The following is a 21,349-nucleotide window of genomic DNA, read 5'->3' on the forward strand; positions in this document are numbered from 1 at the left end:
CCAGGGAGGGAGTTATATGTAGATCCTTGTAATAGGTTCCCCCTTTCTACCCCACCTTCCCTCAACTCTCCTGGTATTGGCTCTCTCAACACTGTTCCTGAAGGGATCATCTGTCCTGGATTCCCTGTTTCCAGTTCCTATCTGTACTAGTGTACATCCTCTGGTCTAGCTAGATTGGTAAGGTAGAATTGAGGTCATGATAGTGTGTGGTGGGGGGAAGGAAACATTTAAGAACTAGAGGAAAATTGTATGTTCAATTGTTGCTACACTGCAACTTGACTGGCTCCATTTCCTCCCCGCAACCCTTCTGTAAGAAGATGTCCCATTGCCTACAGATGGGCTTTGGGTCCCCAATTTTCACTCCCGCTCATTCACAATGATATGACTTTTTGTTCTTTGATACCTGATACCTGATCTCTTTGACACCTCATGATCACACAGGCTGGTGTGCTTCTTCTATATTTGGGCTTTGTTGCTTCTGAGCTAGATGACTGCTTGTTTGCCTTCAAGCCTTTAAGACCCCAGATGCTATAACTTTTTGATAGCTGGGCACCATCAGCTTTCTTCACCACGTTTGCTTATGCACACATCTGTCTTCAGTGATCATGTCGGAAAGGTGAGTATCATGGAATGCTTGTTTAGCTGGGCAAGGTGCTATTGTATTGAGGGAGTGTGCGTGAGGAGGCCCAATGTCCACCTGCTACCCTATTACTGAACCTATAAATATATGCACATAGGTCTATTTCCCACATAATCATAAATATATTTACATATGTACATGTTTGTATTTAGGCTTCTATGTATGCCCTTTGCTTCCTACTCCTTTCCTCTATTACCTTATGCTTTCCTCCCGTCCCACTACCATGTTCAGCCTTCATTCTGGTTTTAGTAATTCCTCTCGGTTACCTCACTCTTGGTCACTCCCTACCAGTCCTCCCTCCCCCTCCCTGGCACTGGTTTTGAACCATTCGCTTTTCCCTTGTCCCTGTGTTGTCCAACACCTCCTCCCTTCCCCTACCTCCCACACTCTCATGTCCCTCCTGGACCGTTGGTCCCGTTATTTTCTTCTCACATTGTTTGTCCAGCCTATCTTATCTAGGTGGACCTGCAGATATAGTAATATGTGCATACAAATGCGGATGGCCTTAACAGCACCCAAGTGGCACATAAGAACATGGCATCGACAGCAGCAACACCGACACGCTGACAAACAAAAAAGCCACTGACATACAAAATTTACAAGAGAAAAATAAAAATAAAAGAAAGAAAAAACAAAACAAAAAGACAGCAAAAAAAAAAAATTCTGTGAGTAGTTTGAGGTCTGTTTGTTGGCCTTTAGGAGTGTTTTCTGGATGAGTCTGGTGGGGTGCCACGTCCTGGCCCCAAAGTCCATCCTTTATACTCCATCGGGATCTCCTTGCTCTGCTTCCCCCGCCGCTCCATTGCAAAGGAAGGACAAAAAACAGAGTGGAGCACACCTGGGCCCACCAAGCTCAGAGGATGGTACTCCGGCTCGAAGGGCCCATTGTGCCGAGAGGACCATACAGCTGGCCACACGGAAAGATGCGACATACTGCACCGACCCATGGCCCTACACGGGACAGCACCTGAGACACAGTGGGGGATGTGCGTCTGAGCTGACCCCACCACACTGAGGCAAACACTGGGGCGTGCAATGGATTTACATTTTTAAAAGGTGGGTAGGGATTTCCACCAAGGAGACTGTATTTTACTTGAGAAGCTAGATGGTGGTAGCTTGGACCCTTGAAAGGAATATAGACGAAAAGAATGTGTGGTTTGGGTTCCATTGAATTTTGAGAGAGAAGCAGAAAGATTTGCTGATGACTTTGATTTGAGGAGAGGAAATTTTTATAATAATTGTAAGTGTGTCTTCTAGGTTTGGGGCTTGACGATGGGAATGATAGTACCAATTCACTGACATGGGCAAATAGATGAAAAACAAGCTTGAGTCAAAAGGAAATTAAGAATTCTGTTTGGGCATTTCTAAGTCTGAGATGGTTTCTCACATCCAAGTGAAGATACCAAGTGGGTATGCCAATTGGACCTCAAGGGAGCTGTATGGTTGAGATTATTGAAAAACCTTTTGCACTGAAGCCACAGGATTGGTTGAGATAACCTACAGTTAGAGAACAGGGGCTGGCTGCGGACTGAACACAAGTAGGAAGGCTGGACTGCAGTTAAAAAAAGATGATTCGTTTTTCTCCTAGGGGGTTCTGCCTTTCTGATTTAAATATGTTTGCAAGGAGGCCTGTGGTTTAATGTCACACTTTGAGTGATTGCTCAGTATTCTGTTGTGAGCTTTTCCATTTGGGAACATTTATAAGGTTGCTCCATGGTTTAGATCCAGCGATCTCTTGTTCATGCCAGCCACCAAACTGACTTCCTGGGCAGTCTGTAGCATAGTAGTCCATCTCTCTTCTTTTGTACATATCCCTCATTGTGGAGCTTCGCATTCTGATCTTTGGCTTTATGCCTTAAGAGTCTTCGATCACTCTCCAATCTTCTACATTCCAGAGTCTCTGTGAGCTTCCCTTCAACTTCATTCTGACTCGTGGAAACTCCATCTGTAGAGATTTCCATGGCTGATTTTTCAGAGGCAGATCACGGGGTGTTTCTTAGGAAGTGCCTCTGGATGGACTCAAATCTCCAAACTTTTCTTTACCAAGAGGGTTGAGTTAACTGGGCACTATCCTCAGACTACTCAGCTGTTTCTCTCTATCCAAAACCTCTCTAGCTAGTATTTCTTCTCACAAGATGTATGTGGTCAGGAGTTCTGGCCAGATGGTGCCCAGGTAAGCAGCCCACATTGGGAGCTTGGTGGAAATCATTGAGCCCGGGGTCTAGGAGGACAAGTTGGGGGATTTTAGTGAGTCAAAAGAACAAACAAACCCCACCCACTACACCTTGGAGTATTTTCCTCCCCCCACCCCATCTAGCCTTTCTCCGGAGCTCCAGGGATCTGCGGGCTGATCCTAGGGATTCCCAGGCCTGTGCTGGCTTCAATACTTCTTATGCCTCTGTGACCACCACTCACCAATTCACCACCCACCCTGAGGCTGATTACCATGCCAGGAACTAACTGACTGCCCTGCTGAGTCCCCAACAGCGAGGGTGGACCCCTAAAAGGCATCTGTCTGTGCACAGCACTCCACAATGTGAGTTGCTCATTTCTCCCAAGGCTTTCCTCTCCCAATATGACAGTGGATCCTGCTGCTAGGGTCCCTCCCACCCCTCACCCAGGCCTGAAAGGCTGGCCTGTAGTCTGCCTGCAGTAAGTGTAGTTACCTGTGGCTTCAGGGGCTTTCCCTACCATCACCTGACACCCCTGCCCCTGCAGCAGCTGTGTCTTCCACGCCCACCCAAGCTTCTGTGGCCCGCATGGCCTGGTCAAATGCTGTCCCGGCCTCCCCTGGGGCCAGTGGGTGCAGTGGTGCCCTGGTCTCTCCTGTGTCCACACAATGCCCACAATGTAGCCCTGGAAGTTGCCCCCACTGATGCTCATGCCTGCACCCTGTGCCAATGGGGCTTTTCCTACTGTCACCTGACACCACCTCCTGTGACAAGAGGACATTCCTCACATTTTCCCAGCACCTCCACCAGCAGCAGCAGGTCTTTCCCTGCCATTGCTCATCAACCCCTGCTGTAACAGTAGGGCTTCCCCCACCATTGTCCGGTACTCCCATGCACAGAGTTCATTTTTTTACCTGAAACCCCCATCTTGTGTGCCCCGAGAGGCCTATAGATCTACCCTCCAAATAGAGAATCCCAGCTGTCTAAGGAGACTAGTCCAATGAGATAAAGAAGTAGACCAATCCTCCAGCACAGTGGCTTTAGGCAGCAGCCTACTGGAGCATTCCTACTAGCCTCCAAAGGAGAGAGCCTAGGGCCTTTTGACTCCCTGGAAAATGGCTCAGAACTCCTCCAAAATGACATGTAGACAGGAACTATCCACTACAACCACATTGATAAAATAGGAAAAACAAAACGCACTGTCATAAGAAGTCCCAAATCTAGCAACATACATAGAAAAAGCAGAAGTTGAGCTACCACAGAAAGAAAGCTTCAGAATGTTGCTTGGAATCATACAGTACATGAGGGAAGATTTTCAGAAAAAGGATGAATGATAGAGGAGAAAAAGGCCCACCCACCAAAGGGAAATACAAGAGCTAAGGGATGAGGTTGTCTTTCAACTTTTGGAAGATGTTACTCCACTCTCTCCTCCTCCTCATGGTTTCTGCTAATGAGTCTGTGCATATTTTTATTTGGGTACCTTTATAGGTGACTGCCCTTTTTGTTACCTTGAGGTAATAAAAACAAATAACAAGCTAACAGGCTTAGAGAGCAGATTAGAAGAAGTGAGAATTATATCCGTGACCTTGAGGATAACCAGGCAGACTCCAACAAACTGGAAAGCCAGTCAAACAAGATAATTGAAGAAACTGAAGAACACCTGAGAACATTGTTGGATTGTATGAAGCGGAACAACATTAGAATAATTGGATTACCAGAACAAGACACAACAAAAGAGTCAACAGTAAAAATAGCAAGGGAATTCCTACAGGAAAATTTCCCCAGCTTAATGAATGAGAATCAGGCAACCATCTAAGAATCAGAGAAGACACCAGCTAGACTAAATACAAGGAAGAATTCTCCAAGGCATATAATAGTTAATTTATCCAACACTAAGAAAAGGAGAAAAGCATGAGAGCAGCTAGGGGAAAAAAGGCAGTCACCTATAAAGGCACCCAAATAAGAATATGCACAGACTCATTAGCAGACACCATGAGGAGGAGGAGAGAGTGGAGTAACATCTTCCAAAAGTTGAAAGAAAACCATGGAAACTCAAGAATCCTCTATACAGTCAATTATCTATCAAGATAGACGGGGAAGTATGAGTCCTCCTGGACAAGGAAAAACTCAAAGAATACATTAAAAGAAATGCAGCTTAAAAAAATCCTTGCTGATCTAGTGTGGTCAGAGGAACAACATCCCCGCCCCCCCCCCCCCCCAAAAAAAAGAACAGCATCCACTGAGCACAAATAGAAGACCACCATGTAGGGAAACTCCACCCAGAGGTCCACACATTGAAAATAACCCCCATGATAACATGGCCTCAATGGTGGAAAAAGACAAGAATGAACCACACACTTATTTGCATAGTGCACTGATAAGAAGGGAGTTAGGAAAACACTGACCACAAAATGTACAAGATAACATCACATAGTCCACTGATGGATGTTATAACTCTGAATATCAATGGCCTGAACTCACCCATTAGAAGACAGAGACAAACAAACTGGCTTAGAAAACACAACACATTGACCTGCTGCTTACAAGAGATAAATTTCAAATTTGCAGACAGAAATAGGTTGAGAATCAAAGGTTGGAGAAAAATATACTAAGCAAATAACAATTCAAAAAAAGCAGGGATTGCAATCCTAATCTCTGACAAAATTGACCTCAAGTTGCAAGTCATAACAAGAGATAAGAAGGGGCACTTTATAATGCTCAAGGGATCATTGAACATAATAGACATCTATGCACCCAACAAGAGATGTGCAAAATCTGTCAATCAAACTCTCCAAAAGATGGAAAAATAAATCACAGGCTCAACCATCATAGTAGGTAACTTTAATATACCACTCTCTGAGAAAGATACATCACAGGGAAAGAAACTTAATAAGGAAGCTACAGAACTAGATTCAATTAGGTGACTTGACCTGATAGGTATTTCAAAGCTCTACACTCAAATGCAAAAAAAACATTTCACATGGCACATATTTGAAGATAGACCACATGCTGGGACACAGGTCAAGCTTATGTAAATTCAAGCACATAGAGGTCACCCAGACTTCCCTCTTGGATCATTACACCCTAAGGCTGCAAATCAACAAAAGGAGGATTAAGAAAAAAAAGGGAAAACAATTGGAGGATGAATAACTCTTTACTGTAAAATGAGTGGGTATTGACCCAGATCAGAAATGAAATCAGGAAGTTTCTAGAATCCAATAAGAATGAGAATACAACATACCAAAACCTTCGGGATACAGCAAAGGCAGTTATCAGAGGAAGTTTCGTAGTAATAAATGCACACATGAAAAGGAAGAGACTTATGAGTGATATGCGGGCACAAAGCCTCCATCAAGTAGTACAGAGTCAACGGGACAATCCTCTGAATAAAAAAACAAAAAAAAAAAAACAATAAAAATCAGGGTAGAAATAAATGACTAGTAAAACAACCAAACCAAACAAAAAAAAACCCTAAAAAAAATTAATGCAACAAAAAGTTGGTTCTTTGAAATGATTAACAGAATTGATAAACTGCTGGCAAACCTAACCAAAGAAAGAACGAACAAGCATCAATTGTCAGGATGAGGGATGAAATGGAAATTACAACAGACCCTGTGTTAGTTCTGGTAGACTAGAGAAACACATTCATAGACACACTTATATATGTATGAGAAAGAGCTTTATTTACAAGAGCTATTGAATATTGAAAAAACATCCCAGCCCAGTCCAGATCAAGTCCATAAGTCTGATATTAGCCCATATATCTGATACCAATCTATAACTTCCTCTTCAGACTCATGAAACATATGCAATGATGCCAAATGAAGGAAGACCACAGGCCAGTGGGTGGACAGTCTTGTGGATCCAGTGATGATGGAAGCATCTCAGCACTGGCGTGGGTCTCTACATGGCTCTTCCAGGTCCAGAGCTCTCATTGCCATCAGCATAGCATCATGTGTCTTGTCATTAGAGCGTATCTCAGGGGGTGAGCCTGCATCCCACCTCCAATGAGCTATTTATCTCCTTAGTGCCTCCAAATGAGGTCATTAAGCTGTGATCTGATTGCCAAGCTAAGCTCAACTCCTTCACTCTTAGGCCTCAATTTGACAATAGATTAGGTAACTACCACAGACCCTAATGAGATTAAAGGCTAATTACACAATGCTGTGAAAGCCTTTACTCCAATGAATTCAACAACTTGGAGGACATGGACAAATACTTGGAAAAACAATCCCTCCCTAGACTATCCCAGATAGATGCCAAGAACATCAACAGACTCATATCAATAGAGGTAATAGACAAGGTTATCAAGGAAATCCCAACTAAAAATTCTCCTGGACCAGATGGCTTCAGAGGAGAATTCTATCAAGCATGCAGGGAAGATCTGATACCAATCCTACATAAACTTTTTCAGCATCTAGAATAAGATGGCAAACTCCCAAACTCTTTCTATGAAGCCAACATAACACTGATATCTAAAGTGCACAAGGATCCCACAAGAATTGAGAACTACAGACCGATATTGTTAATAAGCATTGATGCAAAAATCCTTAACAAAATACTGACCAATAGAATCCAAAAGTTTATAAAATGAATAATTCGTCATGATCAAGTGGGATTCATTCTAGGGATGCAGGGAGAGTTCAACATCTGAAAGTCCATCAGCATTATTCAGCACATTGATAAAAGCTACATAATAATATCAGTAGATGCAGAAAAACCATTCGACAATGTCCAACACTCAAGAAGATAGGAATGGAAGGAAAATTCCTTAATCTAATACAGCTATCCATGAAAAGCCAACAGCCAAAGTGGTAGTCAATAGGGAAAAGACAAAAACAATCCCACTGAAAAAGGGGTCCACACAAGGATGCCCCTTGTCCCCACTTCTATTTAACATCATACAGGAGGTCCTAGTTAAAAACATAAGGCAAAGGAAAGGCATAAAAGGTATTTTTCTGGGGGAAGAAAGATGAAACTATCATTATTCACAGATGATATGATTTTATACAGGGAAAACCCCAAAAGGTCCACAAGAGGAGTGTTGGAAGTGATAGAGAAATATGACAGAGTGGCAAGATATAAGATCAACAAACAGAAGTCTATTGGACTGCTATATACATTGGATGGGTCAGCTGGATGGGTCAATAGAAGAGGAGATCAAAAAGGTAGTACCCTTCACAATAGCCGAGCACAAACAAATATATCTAGGGATATACCTAACCAAAAAAACCCAAAAGATTTGTATGAGGAGAACTACAGAACATTATTACAAGAAATCAAAAGTGACCTCCATAAATGGAAGGATATCCTATACTTGTGGATCAGAAGACTTAATATAATTAAGATGTCAGTCCTGCTCAAGCCATTATATAACTTTCATGCCATCCTGATACAAATACCAATGTCCTTCTTCAAAGAATTGGAAGAACTGACTACTAACTTCCTATGGAGAGGGAAGAAACCCAGAATAAGCAGAGAGCTCCTCAAGAAGAAGGACAAAGTTGGAGAGCTCGCTTTACCTGACTTTAGCAGCTACCATACAGCCACAGTGGTCAAAACAGTGTGGCACTGATATAATGACGGATATTCAAACCAGCGGAAAAGAACTCAAAACCCAGATATAAAATCAGCAGCATACAGACAACTGATTTTTGATAAAGACCCCCCCCCCTACAAATCAAAATGGGAAGCAGATGCTCTCTTCAACAAGTGGTGCTGAAAAAAATGTATATCTATCTGCAGGATGTTGAAGCAAGACCCTTACTCCATGCACAAGAATAAATTCCAGGTGGATCACAGACTTTAAGGTAAACCCCACCAAACCATTAGGGCCATCAGTGAAGGAACTGGGACAAATCTAAGAACTTTGGTGCAGGGAACACATAGGCTATTGCAAATAGGGACAAAAACAAACCCAGAGGGAGCACAAATTGACAAATGGTATATACTGAAGATAAAACACCTGTGTACATTGAAAGACTTCACCAAGGAAGTAATAAGAGAGCCCACAGACTGGGAAAACATCTTTAGCAATAGCACATCAGACAAAGGTCCTATTACTAAAATATACAATACTCTGCCAGCCTACAATAATAAAAAAACAACCCATTGAGGAGATGGGCAAAAGACCTGAACAGAAGTTTCACAAGGGCAGAAATCCAAATGGCCAACAAACACATGAGAAAATGCTCCCAATTATTAGCCATAAGGGAAATGCAAATTAAAACAACAATGGGATACCACCGAACACCCTCGAAGATAGCCCAATTCAAAACAGAAAGAAACAAGTGTCGGAGGGACTGTGGGGAGGTAGGAAATCATTGTGGAAATTGATATGGTGATACCTAAAACAGAGGGAAATTGAACTGCCATATGACCCAGCAACCCCCCCTGCTGGGCATATACCCAGAAGAAGTAAGAAACAGTCCATGATCAACATCTGTGCTCCAATGTTCATTGCAGCACAGTTCACAATCACAAAGAATTTAAAACAGTCTAAATTTCCATCAACTGACAAATGGATTGAAAACTCTGGTACATACATACAATGGAATACGACACACCCCTAAAAAGCAGTGATGAATGCATGAAGCACATCAACGCATGGAAAGGCTTGTAGGAAATTATGTTAAGTGAAGTAAATTAAGCACAAAAAGACAAATGCAAAATGAATCCACTGAGGTAAGCTTGAAAAGCACAAGGGGCAAGGGGGAAAAGCCACCAAGTGCATAAATACCAAGGGCAAGGTCCAGGAACTTGAGCAGGAGTTGGACCCAACCCAGGGATACATATGGCAGGCAAATAAAAAAGAGAGGGAGAAGGGGGGGAAATCAGAGGACGCAAATATTGGGGAAACAGGACACTAATGCACATACGGGGAGGGTATTGTTCATGTCTCCACAGGAAAGCGAGTAAGGAGCAGACCTCAACCTGAGCACCAAGCTTCAGGGGCAACATACTGGCATGAAGCAGCAAACTAACAGCAAGGGCTGGAGGGCCAGCCCCAGCCCCAGCTGTGTCAACACCATCCCCAGAAGAATTCACTTCAGAGGATAGCACTGAAGAAACATCTCGGGGAGAGTGGTGGTTCTCTACCCAGACAACACAGGGAGGGAGGGAGGGAGGGAAGGAGGGAGGAAGGGAGGGAGGGAAAGAGAGAGAGAGAGAGAGAGAGAGAGAGAGAGAGAGAGAGAGAGAGAGAGAGAGAGAGAGAGAATGAGAGAGAGAGAGAGAGAGGCACAACCTGGTCTCCCAAGCCTCGAGGACGACATTCCTGCTCTGAGCAGCCAATGCACAGAGAGGACCCCAGGGCTGGCCCCACCATGAGACACAACGCCCCTCCACTGACCCACAGGGCTACAGGAGACAGCACTGAATACAGAGTGGGAACTGTGCCAGGCCTGACCCTTCCCTCTGTCTTCCCCTCCCCCCATGCACACACACTGAAGCAAAACATGAAGAGGGAGTACAGCAGAACAATAGGGAGTGAAACAATAATGTACCCAAGGAATTCCCAAGATAGAGCTTGGTATGAGAGGGCAGGGCATGACACTTCAGACCAGATTGGAAAACATTCAGAAGGGTCAGCAGACACACCTGGAAATATTTATAGGTCTGGATTTTTTGTGTGTGTTTTCTTTCCTTTCTAATTTTTTTCTTTTTCTCATGTCTATCCATATAGCTTAGTGTGGTAGTTACATAATATGGTGTCAATTTGGGACTGGAGAGGATTAAGAGTGAAGGGATGGAGTCTAGTCTGTCAATCGGGTTATAGAAAATGAGGTCTCTGGGTGGGGCATGTCCTTCCCCTGAGAATTCTGGGAACTCCTGCATTTTCCTCCTTGGAGGTGAGAGACACTTTGCTCTCTCTGCTCACTCCCTGGGAGATGGTCTACTGACAAGACACATGGCCGTGTCACCTGGGAGCTGGAGAAGCCACAAGGATCTACCTGATACAACCAGACCTCTGGAGCCAGAGAAGCCACACAGAGACTCTTGCCAGCAATTAGATGTTTACAATGCCACTGGATCAAGAAGACTTCCAACTCACTTGCCTGTAATCCTCCTGCATTTGGCATCATTGGTATTTTGTGAGTCTGAAGAGGACTTTATAGATTGGTATCTGACATATGGACTAATATTGGACTTATGGACTTGATCTGGATTGGGCAGAGATGTTTTTTAAAGGTTCAATTGCTCTTGTATATAAGCCTCTTTCATATACATATATATCTATATATATATGAGTATCTATGAATTTGTTTCTTTAGTCTATCCAGACTAACACAAATAGGTAGGATAACTGAGCACAAGGAGAAAACAACAGGCCGTCAGCTCTGGGGAGTCTTGGGAGAGGAGGAGGTAGCCAACAAACCCAGGGAAAAGGGAACAATAAGAGATTTTAAATCGATGGTGAGGAGGGCATTGGGTGCTCGTGGAGTTTGATTAAGTACAATCTAGCTGAGAGAAAGTACTGAGAGTGAAATGAAGGTCAAACATGATAGAGGGACAGGAGGAAAGTCAAAAGAAATATAGGCAAGAACTAGGAGGTAAAAGACATTTATAGAGGCATAAATTTAGGTATGCATATTTAAATACATTAACATAAAATGATAGGGATATAGGTCTAAATACATCTATTTAAATGTTAATCAGTAAGGAAGCAGATGGGCATTGGGTCTCTAATGAAGTACTCCTCAATGCAAGAACACTTTGTTCTAATCTGGCATTCTGTGGTGCTCACCTTCCTGACATGATCACTGAAAGACGTTTGTGGTTTCTAGTGCTAAAAGAAAAACAACTTCCTAAGATTTTATGGTGGATTTTGAAGACCTCTAAACTCTCTTTCAGTCCATCATTTTGGCTTTCACATCCTCCCTTTTCTCTTTTCAAGGTGGGTTAGAGATTGGAACTATTAACTGAAAGATCGGTGCTTCAAATCTCCCATCCAGTCCATGGGAGAAAGATGAGGCTGACTGCTCCCAGAAAGATTAGTCTCAGAAACTCTACACAAGGTTTGCATAGGTCCAAAGCAGCTTGATGGGGCTAGATTTGGTTTTGCTTTTGGACTTTCTCTTTTTAGTGCTTTATAGGTATGCCCTTTGCTTCATCAAACATGCCTGGACTTTCCTCTCCATCTTGTTCTAGTCCTGTTTCATCACCTGGAATACCGGAATCCCTTTCACCCTTCAATCCCCACAGACCATCAACAGAGCCCTCTGTGAACTCTAAGCAGTGTCCAGACTTTGCGGCCTGCCACCTTTGGATTGACTTTCCCCTCAGATTTAGCTTGCTGTGGAGGGAGAGTCTACATTGTTTTTGTTAGGTGACATCTAGTTAGTTCTGACTCACAGCGCCTCTATGTACAACAGAGCGAAACACTGCCTGGTCCCGTGACATCCTCACAATTGTCTTTATGTCTGAGCCCACTATAGCAGCCACTGTTTCAGTTTATCTTGTTGAGGGCTTTTTTCTTCTTTGCTGCCCCTCTACTTTACCAAGCATGTTTTCTTTAGGAAGAGCATATGTGAAGAATGTTCATTTTACCCCTAAACAAATGTGCCATTTGAACAGCAGCCAACACACGGTCGTCTCCATTGAGCTTAGAACAGGACAATGTCACTGCCAGTTTCACACGCTCAGGAATCATGGTCCTGGGCCTGGTGTCGATGCCTTTCGCCGATGAAAGTCCTTTTCCAGCCTTCCAGGCCGAGCATCTCATTGCCTTACTGGTGCCATGCTAGCAATTGCCTTATGGTATTTTTCCGAGTAGAATGATGTTTGCTGTACACACTTTCTTACTAGATTGTAATATCTATTACAATATCTTCTAGTAACTACAGTTATAAGTTATTATATATATGCTTCCTCTGGTGAGAGAAATATATTGTCGACTCCAGAGAAACAAACAAATTAATTGTAGAATGATTCATGGAAGCTAGGATGATGTAACTTTGGCTCGCTCCCTTTAAGTTCATCATCAGAAGATTCCAATTACTAGGAAGGCTATCATGTTTAGTGAAATGGAGATTCAATAAAAATGAAGGAGACTCTCAAGAAGACTTAAACAATGGCCACAACTAAGGATTCAAACATACAATGACCATGAAGATGGTACAAGACTGGACACCATTCTGTTCTGTTACACATAATGTTGCCATGAGTTGAAGCTAACTTGCTGACAACTAAAATCAATAGTGAATATTATCCAATGGCCATTGGCATCCACTTTTATCTCCTTCTATATTTTCTGATGTGCTTTGGTGGTGCAGTGGTTAAGCACTTGGCTGGTAACCAAAAAGTTCAGGAATTAGCATCTACCAGCCAGTCTGCAGGAGTAAGCTATGACTTTCTAATTCCATAGAGATCAACAACCTTGGACATCCTACGGGGCAACTCTCCTTTGTCTGGCTGGGTTGTCCTAAGTTGAAATGGACTCATGACAATATGTTTGTTTTGGGGGGGCAGCTTCTATACTTTCTACGGAGACCCTTGGTTTATGGTTCTGCACATGAATTTTTTGTTTTAATTATTGTGTTTGTATAATAGTTAGACATTTTGAGTGAGCTAAAGGCAATGTATTTTTTTGTTATTTCTTTTGGGAAGCAAGGTGGTGGGGACGTAGATGTTGACAGATAATTTGGGCACAAAGGCAGCAGCTTTTGGATTCCAGCTTTCTCATTCCTGGATTATAGCTCTGATTGCCTGTTGATTTTTAATATTTCAATCTTGATAGCTTTAGGCATTCTATCCATTTTCATTCAAAATACTAAAAATTACTGACTGCTTTTCATTCCTTTACCTAGGACTGATTCACATCTCTTGGTCTGCTACTGGGCTTCACATACACTTTTTCCTTGTTAGCTGCCACAAAGTAGCCTCTGACTGGCGGTCTCATGCACAGTAAGAGAAAATGTTGCCTGGATCTCCACATCCTCCCACCCCCCTAGCACGTTTGAATTCATCATTGGATCGATTGTGCTAACCCTTCTCCCCAAGGGTTTCCTCACCCTCTCACGGGCTCTGGATTTCCCCAAACACGATGTCTTCCTCTAGCAATTGATCTCTCTGCATGCCTAAAACAAGTGAGTCTGAAGACATTCTGTTGTGTTCCATGAGGTTTACATTGGCTGGTTTGTGGAAGCAGATGTCCAGTTCTTCCTTACTAGTCGAAGTCTAGATGCTCCTCTGAAGCATGTTTTCCATAGGTAACCCTTCTGGCATTTGAAATACGACATGCAATAGATTCCAGCATCATAGCCGCACACAAGGTACCAGCCCCCAAGCCTGCCTCCACCCCAAGTCACTACTATCGAGTCAGTTCTCTATATGTTCAATGATTCATAGAGACATTGTTAAGGGCTTCCAAGTCAAAATCTTTAGGAGGGAAGACAGCCTCATTTTAAAAACTGTGGACTAGCTGGTTGGTTTGAACCCTCAATGTTGAGATTCAAAGATCAACATGTAAAAGATTGCATCCCCAAGTTGCCTACCACGCTACAGCAAATTGAAAGAACTTATCTTGAAACCTTCTTTGCTCCACTTACCCAGGTATCCGACAAACATATCACCCCTTGATATCACCACTATGTGTTGAGCCGTATGAAGTTGAGTAACTGGGGCCTTATTCTCAGTTTGGTAGGGGTGGTAATTACCATGAAGTGTGGGGCAAGTGATAGAATCAGAATGAGTGGGAACCCAAGGGAGGGATAGGCATATCTGCTCCAAAGATGTGGTGCTTTTTCTGAAATCCAAAATATGCCTAGGGTTTTTACCTGGCACAAAAGAGTGAGGAGGAGTCTCGAGTTTATAGAATATCATTTTCAAAGTTATCAATTAGTGAGAGATGGTGGTTACGTTAAGGAAAGGTCAAATCCTTGGTATGATTAGGGGATGGGATACTTCTGGAGGAATGACTCATGAGACTCAGTTTATAGAATATCATGTTCAAAGTTATAAATTAGCGCGAGATGGTGGTTATGTTAAGGGAAGGTGAAGTCCTTGGTATGATTAGAGGATAGGATACTGCTGGAGCAGTGACTCATGAGACTCAGCGAGGACAGTCATCTAGATTAAACAGCGAAAGTCCTTGAGTGCCACATTGAGGAGATTGACTTTCACTCACGAGTCACTTCGCATTTACTGAAAAAAGGAGAAATGAAGACAGTGGAGGGAGACAAGTGGGAACTGATACAACAAATATGGAGGATTGAGAAGTGGCAAGACTTAATCAGCATTTGAATGTGGAGGTGAATGAGAAGAAAAAATCAGATTCACGAGTCCTCTATGGGAACGGATCAGCGCCTGCCATACAGAGAAGTTTCATTTTGGACTCTGTTTTTGTTTCATATAGATTCTTGCTTGTTTTCTTTTAGGAACTTAGGGGATAGATAGATGTTAGTTGTCCAGAAATGAAATCCTAAAACTGGTCTACTAGCGAAGACAGCACAGTCTCACAAGAAAGAAGAAAAAGAGCCACAAGTCAATGCTCACCAATCATTTATTGAGTACTTAAATTCGATTCCATTGTCTGCACACAGATCTTCTGGTGTAGGGTTTTCAGGCCTCAGGAGCTATGGATGAACATGCTGCCCCCTTGGGATTTGCAAAGTGATGGCATGTTTTCTGTTTCATATGCTCAGAGAGTTCAAGGGCAGGGAGGTGGGATCCAACCATTCAGCTCTAGTGAAAGGAATGCAGCACCCTCTGGGATGAGGCAGAGGCCCCCAGTTCATCCAAGCTCAGGTTTCTCAGATCTTGGTTCTAATGCAAATCTTTAGGATGCCTTTTGTGTTTCTGAAATTTAGGGAGAAGTATTCTGCCCCTTCCATGATCTAATCTGACCTAGCCTACATGAGGGCAAGCAAGGAAATCATTTAATCCTCAACTTGATCCCAATTGAGATCTGATTATTTCACCCAATTTACCACTCAGATTCTACCCAACCAGAAAACCCTAGATTTGTTGCTCAAAGAAACTCAACACCCAAAAAGTGCATAGTGGCCCTCAAGAGCATCGTTACATGTAGAGTGGAGGATGGATAGAAGGCATACATCGTCAAGTTCGTAGAGAGAAGGAAAGATTAACTTGACTTGTAGGTTTCTTTCTTGGCTTCTTGTAGCTTTAGTTTGTTGCTCATGCAGCCTAGTACTCGTGTGACTTCTGTTCTTGCACATAGTCATATAGGGGATTGGAAGAAATGCCTGCCTTGTTTGAATGACCCCTAACCTGTTCTGTTCCATGGGGTCTCCCATTGCCCTGAGTTGGATGAAGGGCTGAGTTACTACATCTTCCCTGTGACCCTCGGCTCTGGCTACCCTCATTCATATGGAACTGTTCTCTGTTTGGATGACCTTGCTGGGTCCCATGGGATTGTTGGTTCTGTGGTCTTTCATACCTCTCTCCCCTTTCCTGAGTATGTTTATTCCGCTGTTGCTGGCAGTTTTGCTCCTCTTCATGGATCTGCCTGTTTGGTCTCTGTGGGTAGTGGCCATGATCACGGGTCTGCCTGTCTCCTCTCTGACGGTTCTGGTCTTCTTCATGGGTTTGTCTGTTTCCTCTCTGACAGCTCTGCTCATCATGATGAGTGTGTCTGTCTCTCCTCTGACTGTTCTGCTCATCCTCATGGTTTTGCCTGTTTCCTCTCTGATGGTTCTGCTCATCATGATGGGTTTGCCTGTCTTGTGTCTCACATGATGTTTCCTGACTCTGTCTACCACAGCTTTGAGGACTCTGCCTCTCTCTCTGGTGGCTTGTCCCCTCATTATAGCTCTGCTGGCTCTGGGCCTGTCTGGGGCCCTCCTCATTACCACAGGACTGCCAGTCTCTCCCTTTGTGGCAAAGAGTCTTTTCTTGCTGGAGGTGTGCCAAGAGTTTATGTTGGTGGTGTTGGGCATCCTCCTCAGCCTGCCCACCCCATGCCTGGTGACTGTTCTGGCCTCCCTGTCCTTGAGCTTGCTGACTTAGTCTTCTTGACCTTCCTGATTGCTCAACACATGAGCCTCTTCCTGTTCCCTGGCTTCCTTGGAAGTATCTATTTTGACCTTGTCTTTCAGTTTCCCTTCTCTGTGCCTGACCATACTGGTAACTCTGGCCTTGCCTGTCTGTCTGTCCATACTGAGAACCCAGTTCTTGTCTGTCTGTCTGCCCATACTGATAGCTCTGGTCTTGTCTTCCTGTCTGACCATACTGATAGCTCTGGTCTTGTCTTCCTGTCTGACCATACTGATAGCTCTGGTCTTGTCTTCCTGTCTGACCATACTGATGGCTCTGGCCTTGTCTGTCTGTCTGACCATACTGATGGCTCTGGTCTTGTCTTCCTGTCTGACCATACTGATGGCTCTGGCCTTGTCTGTCTGTCTGACCATACTGATGGCTCTGGCCTTGTCTGACTGTCTGACCATACTGATGGCTCTGGTCTTGCCTACCTGTCTGGCCATATTGATAACTCTGGTCTTGTCTGCCTGTCTGACCATACGGAAAGCTCTGGCTTTGTCTATCTGTCTGTCCATAGTGCGAATCCAATCCTTGCCTGGCTCTCTGACCACAACCTGACTCCTGGCCTAGCCTTCCAGACTGTCCATAATGAGAGCCTGATTCCTGATGAGCCATCTGGCTGGAGCAAGAGTCCTGCCCAAGTCTTCTAGACTGGCCACAGCCTGATTGGTGCCCCAGTCTTTGGGCCTGATTGTAATGAGAGTCCTGCACTGGTTTCTCACAATGAGTTAAGCCAAAGAGATATTCTTGCCTTTGAGGCTGGCCCCTGCTAGACTTATGACTCAATTTTTGATCATAGTCAGTGTCCCGGCCTTGCCTCTCAGAAGGATCTAAGCTGGAAGTGCTATCTTGTCTCCCCGACTGGCCACAGTGGGAATGCTGATCTTGTCTGTCAGTCTGACCATGGTGGGAGTCCCTGTCTTGTCTCTCATACTGATCACGGGGGCAGTCACTCTCAGACTGACGATGGTGGGTGTCCCTCTCAGACTGACCATGGTGGGAGTGACTGTCTTGTCTCTGAGACTGACCATGGTGGCAGTCCCTCTCCGACTGACCATGGCCAGAGTGCCTATCTTGTCTATCAATTTGACTATGGTGGGAATCTCTGTCTTGTCCCTCAGACTGACCACTCTCTGAATCCTGATGTTGTCTCTTGGACTGATGATGCCAAGAATCCCTGTCTGGTCTGTCCAACTGATCATGATGGGAAGCCGGCCTGTCTTCACCTTGCCTATGCCTGTGCTGTCTGCTGCTATTTCTAGGGGTCCTATGCTCTTGTGCTCCCTCCTGCCCTTCTTCTTGCTGGTTGGCTCTGTCTCCACATGATCCCATATCTAGCTTATGATAGCAGGCTTGGGCCAACTGGAACACCAACAGGAGGTATTCTTTGAAATCAACACGTCCATTTCTGTCTCGATCCAAGAGACTCAGGATGGTATCCACAGTTTCTGGGTCATTTGGTCTCTGTCAGAAGATACAAGAAAGATTCAATTCAGATATTATCTCATGGACAGTAAGATAAGTGCAAAAGCCCATGGCCCAATCTAGACAGCTCTATTTGGGCCCTCCTTGGTTGAGACACTAATCTGAATGCTTGGGCTTACTTCTAGCTCTTGAAGAGTTGATGTTTAGACCATCAGCATTTTGCTAACTTTTGGGAGCATCACCATAATGCATATATCTGTCCATTTAAAATCAGTTCCATTAAACATTAGTTGAAATCACTTGAGGATCGTCAATCCATCACATTGTATATCATAGGACTGTGGGTACTTGTTGGGCCATCCTCAGAAGGGTTTAGCAGTTTGAAACCACCAGCCATTCTGTGAGGTAAGGTTTTCTACCCTCTTACAGGCTCATTAACTCACAGGGGCAGTTGTACCCTCTCCTAGAGCATCACTAGGAGTAGGGATTGGCTCACTGGTAGTGAGCTGAGCTTTCCTTCTCACACCCTGAGGTCCTGGAGAAAGTTAAGGTTAGTTATTGATTGAGAGCCTATAGAAGATGCTCAGTTGCTCTTTGTCGAAGAGATAAATCCATAGCAAGATGTTTGCATGGCTCTAAAATACAGAAATCAAAATACAGATCTTAGATTCCCTTCTGAGAAATGATTACCAGATAATTTGAAGCTATAGTTCCTCCTGTTCAAAGTCAGATGCAAACAGGGTGGAGGTGTGCATGTGGACATGCATTCACATATACACAGGCACTGGCTGGGAGAGAAGTGCTAAGCAGCGCCTGCCATTCTTCATGCTACAGGGTGACGGTGAAGCAAGACCAATTGCAACCAAAGCTTAAGCCCTGGCAATTTCTTTGGCCGCCGAGAGCAGGTTCACTCGCACTTGATCCCATGAGGCCAGGGCCTACCCTGAGCCCATCTTACCTGGAGGACATCTCCAAATTCAGCCAACAGTAGCTGCTTCAGCTCCTTCTCGCACAGTGAGGTGCAGTCCCCATTCTCATTGGAATATTTCTGGAAGACCTTCATCATGGTGAGAATGCTGCTCAGGAGTTGAGCCATTTTGGCAAGTACTGGTAGATCTAATGGAAGAAACGTGATTGTGTGTGCATTTAGAAAGAAGATCAAGAGGTAGCACTTTCAGAGAGAATGTGGCCCTTCTTGTTCTGGGAAATTACCTGAACAGTGATAAGACTCCCTTGTTAGCTGTACGCCCCATGCCTTCCACCCCAGAGTCAAGCTCCAAATATCATACATTATGGTGGGAGGGCGGCACAAATGGTGCATTCTTTGCTACGAAAATAACTTTTCTTTAAGCGAGCACCCATACATAGATAAATGCACACGGACCAACGCCCATACTTTCACATTGGAAAAGGTTTCTCAAAGCTTATAGGAAAATGGAAGTACTGGGAAAGGATTCTTCTATGAATCCTTTAAAGTTGTTTTGTCTCTATAAGTAAACACTAAACCTGTTGCCATGAAATTGATCCCCACTCCTGGAGACCCCTGTGTTGTAGAGAAGGTGACCCCACATGATTTTCTTGGCTGTACAAATATATGGAAGCAGACAACCAGGCTTTTCTCCTGAAGTCTCCTGTGTGCTCCAATTACCAATCATTGGTTTAGCGGTGTAGCATTGATTGTTTGTGCAATTTAGAGAGTATTTCTATGTGTGTGAATATCTATATGTTTGCCTGTCTATCTACTATATCTATCTATCTATCTATCTATCTATCTATCTATCTATCTATCTATCTATCTATCTATCATCTATCTATCTATCTATCTATCTATCTATCTATCTATCATCTATCTATATCCTGGTGGTACAGTAGCTGAAGTGCTATGCTGCTCACCAAAAGGTCTGTCAGTTGAACCCACCAGCCATTCCTCGTAAGAGATATGTGACAGTTGGCTTCCTTCATGATGAACGGTATTGGAAATCCTATGGAGAAACTAAACTCTGTCCTGTAGGATTGATATGAAATTCAATCCATTTGCTGACCCTTTGATTTAACTTCGATTGAAAAGACCTCGGTATACTAATGAGCCCCCTGAAGCAAGAAGAAAACTACAGATCTCCTTCCAAGGAAGATTGCCCAGAGATTAAATTCCAGGAAGACTTTCTGGCTTGGACTGGAATTTTGGAACATGCTCATAAAATGGAATTATTGAAAATTAAACTTGCTACAAGTCAAATGCCAAAAGGAGTGCATAGCCCAACTAACTCTGCAGGTGACAGCATGTATGTACCACCCCTAAGTCCACCTTGGCCACACTAGTAGACAGGGCATTTTGAGATTCAGTTTCCTAGGTCATCTCCTCCTGTGGTGTGAAAATCCACTAACTGGATTCCCAGGGCTCTGAAATAGCGCCCCAATGGCAGAACACTCTAGATTCCCAGAAGCACACAGTGAGGCTTATACAGAATAAATGGAAAAGAGGGGATTGCACTGGACATGCTTAGTCCCGTGTGGCGATTCCTGAGAGTGAGGCTTGAGTATTTTTAGGGTCCCCTACTCTAGAGCCTTGACTATGTTGTGTTCTAAGCCTGTGGGTCTTTCCTAACTTGCAGAAAAGATAAAAGCCCCACTATGGGATACAAAGGATCCCCAATACTCCTAGCCCTGTGTTTTGAGATGCCTAGTACACAGTAACGTCACAGGTGTATATCCTTCCTGTAGGCTCAGACATTAGGCTATGGCATCGTAACCCCAGAGCAGACAGTGGAAGCTGGAAGGATCCATGGAGCACAGTTAGACCTCCCCAGCCCAGCACCTCACAGCTGGCTCTGAAGAGCCTCACAACCCATGTTGCTATTCCCCATGGATGTCTTACCTGCTGATGGAGGGAGACACTGAAGAATCAGAAACCGGAGAGGATACTGGAGACCTGAAAACCCATCCTATTTATACGGTTTTCCAAAATTGCCCTAGTAGGCCAACCCAGGAAACACCCATTTGATGGCAGAGCCTGAATCACCCTGGGCCCATCCCTGCTCAGCCCAGCTGCCCTTTTCCTCTGAAAGCCATCTAGTTTATTTACTTCCTCCACTTACTCACAAACCTGTTTTCATCA

The 21,349-nt window shown here is 44.0% G+C and overlaps 1 protein-coding gene across 1 annotated transcript in view; it reads right to left on the minus strand.

Moving 5' to 3' along the window:
* Positions 1-19,330, minus strand: part of LOC142437511 (uncharacterized) — a 48,876-nt gene extending 29,546 nt beyond the window's left edge. The window contains exons 1-2 of the mRNA XM_075540641.1: positions 19,193-19,330; positions 16,211-18,273 (exon numbers count right to left, since the gene is read on the minus strand). Of these exons, the coding sequence (XP_075396756.1) occupies positions 16,211-18,273; positions 19,193-19,330 (2,201 nt within the window). The remainder of the gene's footprint in view (positions 1-16,210; positions 18,274-19,192) is intronic.
* Between the last annotated feature and the right edge of the window lie 2,019 nt (positions 19,331-21,349).

This window comes from Tenrec ecaudatus, chromosome 1 (assembly GCF_050624435.1).
Source record: "Tenrec ecaudatus isolate mTenEca1 chromosome 1, mTenEca1.hap1, whole genome shotgun sequence".
Classification (NCBI taxonomy): Eukaryota; Metazoa; Chordata; class Mammalia; order Afrosoricida; family Tenrecidae; genus Tenrec; species Tenrec ecaudatus.